This window comes from Biomphalaria glabrata, chromosome 9 (genome assembly GCF_947242115.1).
Source record: "Biomphalaria glabrata chromosome 9, xgBioGlab47.1, whole genome shotgun sequence".
Lineage (NCBI taxonomy): Eukaryota > Metazoa > Mollusca > Gastropoda > Planorbidae > Biomphalaria > Biomphalaria glabrata.
Genome location: NC_074719.1, coordinates 3,113,156 through 3,129,215, shown reverse-complemented (window position 1 = coordinate 3,129,215; position 16,060 = coordinate 3,113,156). Strand labels below are relative to the sequence as shown.

The 16,060-nt window shown below is 34.4% G+C and overlaps 1 protein-coding gene across 2 annotated transcripts; it reads right to left on the bottom strand.

Annotated features, from left to right (window-relative positions):
* Window positions 1-2,529: 2,529 nt before the first annotated feature.
* Window positions 2,530-13,176, bottom strand: LOC106051032 (NADPH-dependent diflavin oxidoreductase 1-like). 2 transcript variants are annotated; one of them, XM_056039791.1, is made up of 14 exons: window positions 12,853-13,176; window positions 11,962-12,039; window positions 11,189-11,286; window positions 10,858-10,956; window positions 10,395-10,496; window positions 8,850-9,077; window positions 8,537-8,658; window positions 7,644-7,864; window positions 5,413-5,520; window positions 4,912-5,113; window positions 4,051-4,113; window positions 3,791-3,909; window positions 3,615-3,709; window positions 2,530-3,300 (listed from the first exon to the last, which is right to left on the bottom strand). In XM_056039791.1, exons 1-14 carry the CDS (start codon window positions 12,991-12,993, stop codon window positions 3,156-3,158), a joined length of 1,821 nt encoding a protein of 606 aa, XP_055895766.1. In that variant the 5' UTR covers window positions 12,994-13,176; the 3' UTR covers window positions 2,530-3,155. The 2 variants fall into 2 exon arrangements, with proteins under 2 accessions (XP_055895766.1, XP_055895767.1); XM_056039792.1 differs by lacking the exons at window positions 3,615-3,709; window positions 3,791-3,909 and having other exon boundaries at window positions 2,530-2,774.
* Between the last annotated feature and the right edge of the window lie 2,884 nt (window positions 13,177-16,060).

Sequence of the window (16,060 nt, the reverse complement as noted above, 5' to 3'; positions counted from 1 at the left end):
GGAAATCACATCTAAAGAGTATACGGCCTTTAAATGTATCTTAACAGGTTTAGAAGGAATTTATGTGTGGAACGTTATGCCATTTGGCTTAATCAATAGTACTGCGACCTTTCAAAAATGTATGTCCAAATTGTTAGAAGGTTTGAGCAATGTAATTTCCTAAGTAGATGATATTCAAAATAACACCTACTGAGGCAAATATATCCAAAATCAAGAACATTAAAGAACCTAGAAGAGATATTAGATCACTATTAGGATGATGTGAGTAACTAAAATGAACTTCAACACTTGACATCATAAACCATTAAACTACTATATATATATATATGTGTATTGATAATATTGTCACATGTACTTTTGGCAAAGATTTTGGGCAAAATCTTTTTTGAGGAAAGGGGCGTATGTCACATACTAGTTTTAGAACCTGTCACCACCTCAAAGTTGGTGCCATAGTGTAGAAACCCTATTTCTATATTGTGAATGTTGTTCACAACCCATGTTGCCCTAAGGTGAACACTTTTGACCTCAAGTGAACCAGAGTTAAGGGTAGTCAGTCAAAATAGGGAGTTGGTAGCAAGCACTTGATAGAGTCACTTGATATAGTCAGTAGAGTTAGTTGCTTAAAGGAGTTAGTTATAGACAGTTGAGAGAAAGAGTTGTTAGAGTTACTTAGTGGTAGACAGTTGAAACAAGGAGTAAGAATAGTTACAAAGTTATTATTATATTCACCATATTTCTATAGAGAATTAATACTGACCATTCCTGAATTGTGTATTGTGTATCATATTCAATATGTGGTGTTATTACTTATAATAAACTTATCTGTGTCTGCTACATCGAGTGTCATTTCCTTATTATGTGCATTATAATATGAACCCAAAGTCACCACCACGCCTAAATAGATAAACAAACAATAATATCACAGCATCAAAATACAACACGGTGACAGAACCACTGTGACACAAAGTGAGTTGATAGTCATTTGACTATTCCGTGCATTTGCACGAGAAGTAATTTTTGGCCTGTAACTGACCACAGGGTGAAAACCTCAGTTGATCCAGAGCTCCAGTGGAGTAAGGAGCGATATATGTTTTTCGGCGTAGTATCATGTAAAGTAAATTGACTTAGAGATTTGAAGTGAAAATATATATATTTTAGAAATTCAAATATTGAATTTGTACTGTATGTTATGTGCAAGTCTTGATGGCCGAACTCGCCAGGTTATTATGTACTATTTCGTTAAGATTAATAAATGTTTTGTCTGCTGAGAAAGTGTTACTTCTAAATATATTTGTGTCGTGGTCTGATTATTCAGTAACTTAGGTAGCACTACGCATTAACAAAACTGATGAAGACAAAGTTATTCTATAACTATTTTGTTATGATTAATAAATGTTTTGTCTGCTGAGAAAGTGTTACTTCTAAATATATTTGCGTCATGGTCTGATAATTCAGTAGCTTAGGTAGCACTACGCATTAACAAAACTGATGAAGACAAAGTTATTCTAAACTCTAATAAGGCCAGAAGAGGCCCTAATATCATACATTAGCAGCACACACACCAGGACTTGACATATGGTGCCCAGTAAGGATACGACAGTAGAGATAAACTAAGGTAGTTACTAGTGAGTTATAATTATAGATACAATAGAGAAGCAGTAATAATAAGAAAATGGTAAAATTTCATTTTTTAACCAATGTCCTGTATGAAATTAATCAGGCCAAAGGATGCTAATTAATCAGCTAGAGATTAACTTGATATTGATGATTTCAATGAGGGGGAGAAGGAATCAATTAGGAACATAAAAGGAATTTTTTCATATTACTAAAGTAGAACTATGTGTTATGACATGATTAGGATTTAGTTATTTGTTTCGGGAATAAGGGGAAAGTTTTACTTAGCGACAAGTGACGTGACAGATCTTTAAAAAACAAGAACGCTCTAAGTGACGCTAAAAAGAAGACGCTTCTTGTAGAGCAGTACAATAGATATACGGATTTACGGACATAGCTGACATTGGACGATTCCCTTCGTGATTATTAAATATATTTGTAGAACAACATCAGCGTCGACTACATATTTTGATTGTTTCGGCCTTTCGCCGGTGTTACTGAAGTAGTTTGAGTTCAGTGTTACTTCCAGTCAGACGTAGATCTACACTAGTTATATTTCAAAGAATCAACACCGAGCGGAAGCCTTAACATATGACACACATTATGAAGAAGAACAATGAGCATGATATGAACTACATGACTATAGAGGACTAAAGAAATGATATTACAATAGTAGAAAGTTGGGCAGAAGACTTCAAAGAGACATCTAGTTATTCAAATGGGACTCGACCCAGTAGAGAAGAGACCTGTTCATTTCTACAATCGTGTCAGCTTAGAATTAAACTTGAACAAGTGTTGAGTACAATATGGTTGGTGATCACATTCAAACTACTGGCTCATATCCCCAATTAAAAAAAAACAAACCCTAATTATGTGTATTGTGTGTATCCATACAGGTCAAAGTGACAGATTAATGATTGCACATGAGATTGACTGGAATATAAACATTATATCTAAAATAAATTGTGACCTAATAGAATGAAGTGAGACAGTAGCTTACATTGAACAAAGATTCCAAATAAGAGCTAAATTTCCTTAAACTTTTGAAATTAAACATAATTTGTCAATCATGTATGAAAATGTGTTTTAGGGGTTTCAGGGGTCTTCTTTACAATAAAAATCTTTCAACTGACTGCGGCAGCCAAAGAACAACACTAAGGCTGAGAAAGAAATAGTAAAATATTTTTTGTCCATATAATTTGTCAATCATGTATGAAAATGTGTTTTAACTCTTTCAATTTTAATTGCTCATACCTAGTTACAAAAGTCAAATGTAAATTGTAATTCCACAATATTGTAATGAATAGTACTTAACGTGATGATTCAAGTGACCTCAATGTGAAACGGGGAGGTTAATTCAACATGCACTGAGTTCAAAGTACTTTCTACTTCTACATTGGTAACTAGGTAGGTCCACAACATAACACTGCACCAACTTGTGTTGCATCAGGTCGTCATTGATTAACTCAGAAAACAAAAACATGGAGTTAAAATGTGTCACCTCTCACACGGGTTCAACTGGCTTGACAGGTCGTTACGAATCAGGACCAGGCTTCAACTTGATACCTTTTTTGTCGTTCTAGCTCTTGAAGATAGGCAGCAGCCTCCGCTGTCGTCATGTTGCCATGGCTGCTTAAAACATCACAAAGAGCTTGTCTGACGTCATCAGGCATGCTTTTGGCATTCCTGCAACAATCAATACATTCTATTATCAGATTTAGTTCTCGGCTATCATGAAAAGTAAAGTTATCTCCCTTGTTCTGGCCTACAATTATGGTTTATCTTAAAGAGCACAACAAGATGACTGCCTGAGCATTAGCTATCTGATCTTATCAAATACAGATGTTACTTCAAAAAAGAAGATGATTACGTCCTACGCGTCATGCATATGGTTACAATGATGTCTCCCACACAGCCGTCCCCCCCCCCTCACGCAGGGCATGAGCTAACCTAATTAACTAACAAAATCAGAGTAACATATAAACCTTGCTTATGCTTACCCAGCTATATAAATTGAGGCGTTATCCAAGTATATCATTTTCCAGATTAAGTCCCCTTGCTCAAGAATTCTTTGTTGAACATAAACTTTGTTTTCCTGTAATGAACCAATCCAACTTTTACTTTCATTGACACAGAAGTTTTAAACGAGCCAGAACTCAAAAGATTCTGTTCTCACCTGATCTCTAGAGAAAGCAGTAAAGAGTTTCAGTGGTCCACTTTGAGTTAATGTACAGAAGTCTTCTTTACAATAAAAGTCTTTCAACTGACTGCGGCAGCCAAAGAACAACACTAGGGCTGAGAAAGAAATAGTAAAATATTTTTTGGTACTAACTTTCCTTGAATACACACACAAACATACTTTATGTATCTATATATATATATAATGAAATAAGGTGACTTCCAGAGTTGCAGGGTTAGGAAGTCAAAATGTAATACCTGCGGAGTGTTCTGCAGTACATCTATCAAATATCACACTTCTAAATGGCGCCAGACCAGTACCTGATTAAAAGATAATATCCAATTGAAGAGAAAGGAAAAAGACATCACAAAGTGTATGCATTTAACTCTAAACCTTATACCATTTACACAGAAAGCAACAAAAAAAACTTAATCAGTGTTTCACTACACCAACAAAAAAAGAAAATGAAATACTTTTTTTTCAAATTGCCTTGTATAGCTCATCTTTCATGTTATAGCATGCTCAGTGCACTCTGGGCAAATCTTTTTTGTGGATTAGTTTAGGGATGGTGGTCTGTATAAGAAGGTGCCAATCTCTTTTGTGGACTAGTTTAGGGATCGGGTTCTGTATAAGAAGGTGCCAATCTCCTGTGTGGGCTAGTTTGGTGAGTGGGTATGTATGTGCTGCCCTTAGACACTTAGCAAACACAACTCAGCTCAAGCCTGGATTCAAACTCAATTCCCCTTGATTGGTAGCTAAACAGTTTATAACACTCAGCCACACATCCCACATCCACTAACTATAAGATCCACTCTACATTAACTTGTAACATTACCGAGTTTCAGTGAACATGGAAGAAAAATGTCAAAATGTAACAAAACTGTTTAACTTTTAAGCCAATTCGGTATTTGCGTTTCTTTGGTTATTTAAAATAAGATTTGATTGGCCAGCAGTGGCCCCTTTTTGAGTTTTTAGCCCTCTGTGATAAAGCCTGATTTTAAATTACATATACTTGACTGGTGGCTTAAGTTATTCAGTTAATCATACCAAGACTGATGCCAATTACAATGTTTGTAGTGAACAGATACCTATCTAAACATGAAGAAAGTCATATTTACCTGGACCAACCATTATCAGCGGGACAGTAGGGTCAGTTGGAAATCTGATGGTCCCCTGCTTTACCCAGATGGGCACAGTACTTGCAGGGTCATTAGGGTCAAGGCTGGCAAGCCAAGTAGAACAAACTCCACGCCTAGGAAGGTGAAGCTTAGTCTTATAATTGACAACAGCCATCAACAGGTGAATCTCATTAGGGTGTGCCTGTGTCATTTGTTATTCAATAAAACAGCGTTTCATATTTTGTTTTAGAAAGACATTTACACTACTCGATACATGTATGTATACTTTTCAAATGTCATATTTATGCTACAAAATACATAATTGCTTATTATAAACAGCATTATTTAAATATTTTACTATACAAATAAGAATAAGGTCTAATGTGACTTAATTATTGTAGAGGCATAAGAGCTCACATAAATTCATTCTATAAAATTTGTATGCATAACTTATAAACACAACAGAAAAAGATCAAAGCAAAAACTAATGTGCCCATTTACTTTAGGAGATGAAGCGATGGAGAAAGACCTTGGCTGAAGAGGTGGAATGATATCAAACAGATACTCCAGTGGAATGTTGGCAGCAGTTTTAGAAAAATCTTGCAAAACCTTTAAAAAAAAAAAAAAAAAAAAAAAAAAAAAAAAAAAAAAAAAAAAAAAGGTAAGATTAAATAACATCCAAATTAAACTAATCAGACTAATTATCACACATTATAAAAGTGAAATGCAGTGGCTAAGTGGTAAAGTGTTTGACTTCGATTTTTTTAGTCTATCCATCTCTAATCGGTATTCGATAATAGTTGGGGAAAAGTAAAGGCGGTTGGACGTTATGCTGGCTACATGACACCCTTGTTAACCATAGGCCACAGAAACAGATGACCTTTACATCATCTGCCCTATAGACCACATGGTCTGAAAGGGGAACTTTTCTTTAATAAAAGTGAACCCAATAAAAATGATTATTGCAGTACTGCTAGTATAATTCATTTACTTATAAAATCAACCATTCTCTAAAAAAAAAAAAAAAAAAAAGTCCCAGAACAAAAGTAACCCTACAGGATTATTGACAGATGGCTGCATGATGTCAAGAACAAACCACAGGAAAAAAAGTGAAGACCATGTCACTCATTAAAATAACAAAGAAAAAATAAGTATGATTATCTTTAGACACAGATTATATAATGAAAAAACTTATAATACTTTTAGAAAAAAAAAAAATTACATTCACAACTTAGCATTAGTGTTAAATATATGAAACTGTTTCTTTATCCTATTTAAAACTAACATGATATTTATCCTTAGCAACCAACAGCAACACAAAACTAACATGATATTTATCCTTAGCAACCAACAGCAACACCCTTAGTAAAAGGAAAGGAAGAAGAAGAAAAAGTGATCTTAATTACAATTTAATATTTACAATCAACATTCACAATTAACGAGAGTAACAACCTTGTTGCCCCCCCTTCTAAGGGGCGGTAGCATCTAACTTCACCAAAGAAGTAGAACATAAAGGTTAGCAACGAGTTGATCAAGAGACTGAATCCAATTCAGTTCATTGAAGGCATCAATAAAAGGGAATTCATCCATTATGCTCACTCTAACTATAAAATAACTGAACCATTTCACCACTAAGCAGTTGTAAGAAACTATCTACCCCATCCCTAAGAGAAGGGATATAACTCTGTATCAGCTAATTTAAAAAAATCGATTTTTTGACTAAATTCACAGAAAAAAAACAATAAAACTTAACAAAAACCTTCTTTTTATAATAGAAAAAATAGACCTAGGGTTAAGCATCTTGTTTGAAGGCCTACAGAGCTCAAAAACATTAAAATATCACGTCATATTTAGTTGCCTTCCAATCTCCCGTTTCACTAGATCTAACATATTCAATACTGGATCTAGCATCAATTTTTTATTTATTTTCACTACTATCGGTCTTAAATGGTTCTAAAACACTTACCCCAATCATTATATCCTTATTCTACAGGTTAAACATTAATATTCCCATTAAAATCTTATTCTATTAAAGCCTAAACATAAGCCTAAATATGTTCCATTTTGAAGGCTAGCAAAAAAAAAACAACGTAATTTTCAAAAAATCGTAAAAATCCAATCTAACATGCTGCAGAGTCAAAATAAGCACCTAAAAATAGCATCACTATCGCTCTTCTAGGTCAGAGTTAGTAAAGGTATAAATAGCTTTAAAAACTAGCAGTGCGTGCGTAAACGAAACAACCCATAAATGTGCGATTGCCGGCGACTCCCGGCGACTCTAGTTGTCAACCAGTAGAGGCGACTCCCGGCGACTCTAGTTGTCAAAGGGTTAAGTCCCAAAACACTACTGAACGACAACTCAACTGCATAATTAGATTCTGTTCTATCAACTAGCTTTTTATTTCCAAGGTATTCCTATTCCATGTTGTATACAATTATGGCTCAGACATAAAAAAAATTAACCAAAATAAACAATCCCACAGTTTAACCGTGCCAGATGTACTGTTCAGTCATAAAACCGTTTTTTTTTGTTCCACAGTCTGAGATGCTGATTCTTTCAAATCAAATCTCATAAGTTCAATCAATATTTGCAAGTGAAATATACCATGGGCCCAAGAAAAATGAAAACTTAAAATGATGACTAGTCTCTGCAGTGTTCTTCTCATCTCAATTTCATACCAATACTAAAACTACTAAGTCTCATTGTCTTCAAGTCTAATATTAAGGCTCACTTCTAAAATTGTTCTTTTCACTCGATTGCAGTAAGAAAACAATTCTTCTTGGCCCTGGGCTGAACAAAAGTCTTCCAGTTTTTCTTTCTCCAGCTCATCCTGGGAGTGATACTTGAGCAGCTCAAAGAAAGATCTGCGAGGCACTGAGTTAATGTCCAGGTAATGTGTCACAAGCCATTGAACAGTACACGGATCAGGGAAGTTGGGCAGTAAAGGTACATCTGGTACATAGAAGAAAAAAAAAATTAATAGTGGAGTCATTTGTTTAAATATCCTTTTAAGGGATTAACTATTTCTTTCAAATTCTGAGGAAAGAGGAAACTTTGATGTTTAAGGACCATTTTCTTTTTGTATATATATATTCATGTTTTCATGCTGAGTTTGTTAAAGCGAGTCAGACACAAGGGACAAAAAAGACTAGCCTACAGAGGTGTCTGCAAGCGGGACTCAGGACATGAAATCATGTGGAAGGAAAAAGCCAAAGATGGGACAGCATGGAGACAGATGGTGCATGCTAGTACAAGCCTCGCTGAGAGAAAAGGGAATGAGAAAGAATGCTGTCCTATCAGATAGCCCTAAAACATATGTGTTCAAATGCATTAACTGTGGCAAAGTTTGCAGCTCCAGAATCTTATTAGTCTCAGCATGATTCTGCCATGACTCATAAAAACACAAAACCAATAATTCATCTGGGAACAAGCATTGTCTTCTGAGACAGAAGGAGCCATATAAATATTGTAGTCAATGAATATTTTGCAGGTTCCATTTAGTCTCATGGTCGGAGCCTATACAAAGAAAACTATTCTGTAAGAAAACAGCATGAGTTTTTTTTCTTCATATCTACAAATGCAATCAAATAATGACATTTCTTTAACCTTATTTGATATTATTACCTGGGTCATTCTGTTCTAAAGTAAATAGTGTGTTGGGGTCAAGGCCAGTCACACTAAGGAATGCCTGAATTGTGTCTGGCATATTCTGGGGTGATACTACAGCAACATCCCCGGGAACATAGCTGTAGAAAAATGAACTAAGTAAGAAAATGGATTCATGTAAGTAGCAACAAACAAAAAAATAAAGATAAAGAAAACTCTTAAAATGGGAGAGGTCATGAAACAAACAAAAAAATAGAGCAACACATTGCAACTTTAGTTATCACGCTGTTAAGGAATGATTTTATCAACTGACTCAGAACAAACAACATACTGCAAATTGGATCCTGATATGTCCAGCTTGATCAAACGTACATCTTGAAAGTGATCAGGGGATGTTACCCTTTTGTTCTCGAACATCCTAGCATGGAAAGGGCACAAAGCACCAATCTTCACATTCTTCTGCAAAACTGATTTAGCCTCGTTGAAATTTTCTTTCACATTCTCTGAATCTTTTAGCTTGACAGTTTCCAGTATTGACACCTTATACTTAGGTGATGGGCTGAAAGATATTAAAAAAAAAAAAAGTTTTTCTGATGTATGAAACTATAGAAGAAGGTTTTTATGCTACAAAAGACAGCAGGAGTTCTGTCCAGGACTTTTGCAGGAGAGGATTTGAACTTCTCAAGCCCTCACTTAAATTAAGCTTGATGATGATGGTGGTGAAGATGATGTTGATGATGATGGTGATGATGATGATGGTGAAGATGATGTTGATGATGGTGGTTGATGATGATGGTGAAGTTGATGATGATGGTGAAGATGATGATGATGGTGGTGATAATGATGATGGTGGTGGTGAAGATGATGATGATGATGGTGGTGATAATGATGATGGTGGTGGTGAAGATGATGGTGATGATGGTGGTGGTGATGATGATGGTGGTGGTGATGATGATGATGGTGAAGATGATGATGATGGTGGCTATGATGATGATGGTGGTGGTTAAGATGATGGTGATGATGGTGGTGGTGAAGATGATGGTGATGATGATGATGGTGAAGATGATGATGATGGTGAAGATGATGGTGGTGAAGATGATGATGATGGTGGCTATGATAATGATGGTGGTGGTGAAGATGATGGTGATGATGGTGGTGGTGAAGATGATGGTGGTGAAGATGATGATGATGGTGGCTATGATGATGATGGTGGTGGTGAAGATGATGGTGGTGGTGATGATGATGTTGATATTGATAATAAATATGATGTTGATGATGACTTTGTTAATCAACTTGGAACAACTAACGTTATTCATAAACTACAAGCCTTTATATAGATCCTAGGTGTACATGTTCCTAGCACCTTACTCGTTCAAATATAAACAACCAAACAAACACTGCTATCAACAACTCATTAATACAGTCGATGGTTACGAATGATTCCTCCCTAGCAGTCACTAAGGTCAGACTGTATACACACACACATATATGCCTATCATCAATACTGTTACATAAGCAATAGACTAATGCTGGTTTCTTGTTCTTTTTAAATCAGCCATTGTTACAAAAGAAAAATGAGGCTGTCTGGATATCTATGTTTCATAGTATAATTTATTCTTGCAATATTTCTTGAAACACATGTCAAATATTTTCTAGTAAAAAATTTTGATGAAAATGTTAATAAAATAATCATTATTATGGACAAAAAAAATCAAAGCTCTACAATAAAATTACAAAGTCAATACCATTGTATCCCCTAACCTTTTTACTGTTTTAAATTGTTTGGTTATAAAATCTAAATGGACATTGCTAAAATATAACCCTAACATGAAGGAAGGACAGACCATGAGTTAATAGAGAGAAAATTAAAACGTACCAGACATCACTGCCAATGATCTCAACACCTGGAGGCAAAGGATATAATCGCAACACAACCTCCCAGAGGTCATTCAACCATGGACCCATGACTGCGTCAATTCTGAAAGGTAATTTCATTTTTAAAAAATCAATACATTTCAACCAAAAAATAGCCCAACACAGAATAGCATACTGAAGCTTTATTTTCATTCTTAGATAACATTTATTCCCATTTCATTCTAAGCATAGTGATTATGATTAATGATTATATCATGGTTTTTAATTAAATAAAATGATTAGAGAATCACAAACAAAACTTGTTTATAATTTTCAGTAATGTTCACAAATGATCCAAAAGTGTTTTCATTGTGAATATATTTATGCACATTTGTACTTTTATCTAATCATTCTTAATTTATAAATACACCACAACATTAACACATACACATCTGAATTTCAGCAAGACTACAACAATACTCTACCCTAGGTCATGCTGGTCATCTGCTAAACCAAGCTTCAATATAGAACAAGCTCCAAGTTGTTCTAATCTTTTCTGCAAACGCTTGGCCACTACGTTGTACCTGTTCAGTCAAATAGGGTGCTAGTCTATGAAGCTATTCATAATATTTATAAAAAAATATGACTACAGAAACTAATAAGCATTTAAATCCTTTCATAATTTTATTTATTTTTAATAGCAAATGTAAATTCCTAAAGTAATTAAATTTAGTCTTTTGAAATTTCATTTATGCATATACAGGTATATTCTTGATTTGAAGTATTATAAAGTATGCACACAATTTGTTGACTTACTTCTGGTAGGATGAGTCTCCTAGTCCAAGAACGGCAAATTTCATGTTAGTCAATGAGGTAGCAGGTAAATCTTTTCTTAACAAAAATTTCCAAAATGTCTGGAAACAGAATTTTTTTTTTTTTACATTTGAACAAGAAGAGCAATACTTAAGACTAAGACTAAAACTGCTTTATTGATCCTTACAGAAATTTGTTGTGATTACAAGGACTCTTTTCTCATATAAAGACAACACAACAGAAACATACACATAAATACAACAGACACAACATAAAAAGTTCATTCAGAGACTACACACAGGCATCTTGGTTCTTTTCATGTTTCTTGATCAACGAGCGGCGTTGATAGAGTCTGACCGAGTGAGGTAAGAACCAGTTTTTGTACTGCTCTGTTCTTGTTTTCATTGACAGCAGTCGCCCACTTTGCGACGACGTGGCGTAGTTCTGTTGGAGCAGGTGGCCGTTGTCTTCCAGATTTTTTCTATTTAGTTAAAAAACAACATTTTAGCTTGTTAATTACAGACTTAAACTGTACTAGGTTTTCCTTGATGATTCTGCCAACTCATTCCATGCTCTAAAGGCACTAGTGAAGAAGCACCACTGTTTAAATTGATCTTAGGTTACGGAGTAAGAAATGTTGCCTTCATTTTTGTCTTTTTGAGTACCGGTACTTTAGTAGATTGTTGCTTTTTGTGAAAGTTATGGTTTCAGTGTTTTCTGCAATATTGCTACTTTACTTTGTAGTCTTTACAAGGAATGTAGTCAAAGCAGTTTACCTTCATGTTGTCTGGAGGGTCACCCTGTCCAGTAGTGGAACATACAAACACAACAAGTTCCTCATTAAGAAGATTAGCCTGTCAAAAAAAAAAAAAAAACTATGCAAATTAAATCATTTAGGCTTTTCTTTACTTTCATAATTAAATATTATTTTATCTTTTAAATGCTTGCCCAAAAAGTTATTTTGATTAATTCTGCAGTGAATGTGATTTATTATCATACGTTTTACTTTTTTTCTGTTTACATGTCTGTGTCATTTGTTGTGAGAATGTTTAGTTCATTTAGTGCATGAAATCCAAACAAGGCAGGGTATGTTTTTAGGTTAATTGTTTTATTATTTATAATAACTACCTAATAAGATACTCTACTGTAACACAATTACAATGGATGGAAAAATGTATTAGTAACATTAAAATTCTCAATAAGCATTTTCATTAAAGACGCTGAACCTGATCCTTATTTAGTATATACCCCAGAAAGCAGTTGTTTTTTTTTAATTATACATAAGGAGTTAAAATGTCAACAAAACTATCCAGCTCTAAACGGTTGTTCACTTGTGTGTGTGGGCAAACTACATCACATCTTTGCTCACCTAACAGGTGCCAGCACTAAATATTTGCTGTGAGAAAATAGGGAGGACTTAATTTCATGATCCTGTCGGGAACTAGATTTAAAACAAGATTTTGTAATTTAAATATTATACTGTATTATTTTTTTTTATATTATAAATGAATACCAAAATTATCAGCAGAACTGAGAATAAACCCACTAATTAACACAAACATATATATATATATACATATATATAAATTATAGTTTGTTTGTTTTTAAATAATTTTTTTTTTCTCTTCTATAGATTTTTGTTTTTGGTATAAGTTAATTTCACTTACAACATTATACAAGTCCATGGCTACAGCTCTCGATGAAAAATGTCTCCTTTTTGCTTCTCGGACAATCTTTTCAGCACAGTCTTGAGCAGTACCAGTCTGGCTTCCAAACAAAACAAGTAAGTTACAGGCACTAGTAGACATTCTGGTTTGTTAAGTTCCAATTACAAGTTGAATCTTTGACTAAGAACTGATTCAAAAGAAAAGAAACAATTTCATAAAAGTATAGAGTAAAAATGTTTTTAATTGAAAAGATTCAACTAGAATCTCAATATTGTAATCCAAAGAATATTAAATATTGGCAAGCATCTTGTATATACTCATTCAACAGGTGAGTCGTCAATGGAGTGTGAGTACATTGTCTACAACAAACATTTTACCCCTGACGAATACTTTTATGAAATTAGATCCCCATCTCTATGAAGATCCATTTCTTTGTTTAATCCCCTCCTCCATCTATAGAGATTTTGGACACTTTTGTCAAATCAACAATGAATGATTTGCAAAAATAGTAAGTTACAAGGGGGGGGGGGGGGGGATGATGGCTTCTGAACCTGGGGTCCTGACTTTGAATCTTGGTGAAGACTGGGATTCGAAGGGTGCCCCTGAGTCCATACAACTCCAGTGGGTTCCTGACTTTAGTTGGGGAAAGTAAAAGCAGTTGGTCGTTGTGCTGGTCACATGACACCCTAATTGCTGACCATTAGCAAGAAACAGATAACCTTGACATCATCTGCTCGATAGATCACTGAAAGTCTGAAAAAGGAACTTTACGTAACTTTCTCAGTTACAAAAGATAGCCATTTGTCAGTAACATGTTTGTCGAGATAGTATAATATACATTGTTTCTTTGTTGTTATTTAGGTATGAAAGAGTTATATCCCTTTGTTTAAATATATATATTCCCAGGGTATACATGTGATGTGAACTGAATGACAAGGATTGGCCTCTTTAATCACATGAGAAGTTGCAAAAGGAAAAGATCATCTCTCAAGATGTAAAATGCAACAGATATTGATCTACAATGATAATGTGTTACTCTAAGTGATTAAAATAAATAATTACATTTTTAGAATTTTCATTTAGATCTATGAGTTACATTAACAATTAATTAAATTAATATCATTGACAAGAGTATAGTCTAGAATGACTCTAGTAGAGATATTATTTTTAAAATGTATATAAATAAAACAATCTATCTATTCTGTCTAGAATCTTAGGAGAGATTATAGTTCTAATTATATCGTAATAAACCTTGTGATGACACAGATGGGGGTAGTGGTGCGTGTAGACAGCCCACGCAAATCGCCCCAGGCCAGCGCTAGACAGGCAGTCAACCATGACGAATTTTGATGGTCAGTCAAGACAGTTTGAGAAGGATCTCTGTTGTGAATAGAGCTCTGAAGCATCACGAGGGATGTGGTCATTTAATTAACCAGAAAGGTCGAGCAATGTTCCGCCTGGTTCTAGAAGGCCAGTAGGGACCCTATATAAAGTGTCAGAGTCAAGTGGCTTCACGTTACCTCGCAACTTCATAAGTACGAGTCAAAGTCTGAGTCAAGAATCAGTCTAGGTGGAGTTGGTCCGGAACAGAGAATCAAGTGCAAGTCTAGGAAGAGAATTGATACAGCGTTACAGAGTTGATACGTCGGAGTGTGAAGCTTTTGTACAGTCTGTGTTACATTGATGCCAATAGTACAGTATTGGCTGTAATTTGTAATTTATTGAACTGTTAAGTTACTCTGGAGCCCTGAGTTGTCAAGTTCTTTAAGTTGGTGGTGTCATGTGGTGCAGTTTGCAGAGAGCCTGGATAGTGAGATTTGTACAATATTTATGTAAATTATAATTTTTAATTATAATTTTTAAGATTTCTAGATCTACTAGATGATCTAGTTTGCTCAATCCATTTTTTTTGTTAAATCCCCTCCATCTATTATAAATCTAAGAGATCCAGATGATCATAGTAGATCTATACTAACTATAACTATCTAATAGAATAGAAGATCTATGATCTACGAGTATTCTAGACTCTAGATTTCTAGAATGTCACTGGATCTATATTTAGACTAATTTAGATTTTAGAGTCTATAATTTTCTAGGAACAAGTGTAGCATAGTATAGGACATAGTCATAGACATAGATCTAGTAATCATCTTCTTTTTTGAAGTAAATTCTCTTAAGACACGATGATGATCATCTATCTCTATCTTATCTAGTACTCTAGATTCTTTTTTTTTAAATAGATTATATATAAAAAAAAATATATATAGAATATAGATATATATAATATAGTCAATATATATATATATAGAGATTATAGATCTGATCTGGAATTCTAGATGATCAGATGATACTAGAATTTAGAGATCTAGATCTTGAGTCTGAATGATTCTAGCCCTTATTTTTTAAACTTTATACTAGAGATTAGATCTAAGACTAATGAGGTAGTTTCGTATTCCCCCCGAGTCACGTGGTTGTGTGTATACAACGCGCACCGTGCTTAGTTTTAGTTAGTTTGTAGTGGGAATCTGAAGCGTTTTAAGTCAATATTTAGTGGTTTCAATTTAGTCATTAGCGCTAAACTATAATTTATTAATAACAGGAGAATCTAGAGATACATATTTTTAATAGTTTCAACTAAAACAAATAGTTATACCTTTGATAGAAGGTACCGAAGCGTTGGCCTATAATCTGCCATACTGAGATCAAGATTTCTTGATCTACAATGAATGACTACACTTACAGTTCTTAGCATTCGGGTAACCAGTCCTAGAAAAAAAAGTAACACTTTCACCCCTCCCCCTCCTCTCTGCCCAAAAGTAAACAAGCTTGAACTTGAGTAGAACATTAAAAGTTGGACAGCAGACCAGTGTGTATTGGTCAGATAGCTCTAGGGCTAGTGTGTAGTCGATATGTCGACTAGTTGTTATAAAAGATAAAAAGACTGCCATGTGTTTTCCTTGTGCGTAATAGGCTTGAGTTGTTTAGCGAACAAATAACACATCTGATAGTCAAGGATAAATCGAGATCTACTCTTACAGTTACACAGGCCAAATGTGTCTTACCCCGCCCTTTCATTGTTAAATTTGGTTTCTAAGTAATAAAATGGATCAAGATCTATTTCGTCGACGCATTTTTGAAACTTTAATGTAACATTTTGTGAATTTCTTAAAAATGCTAGAACTTTTAATAACATAATAATGCATCATGT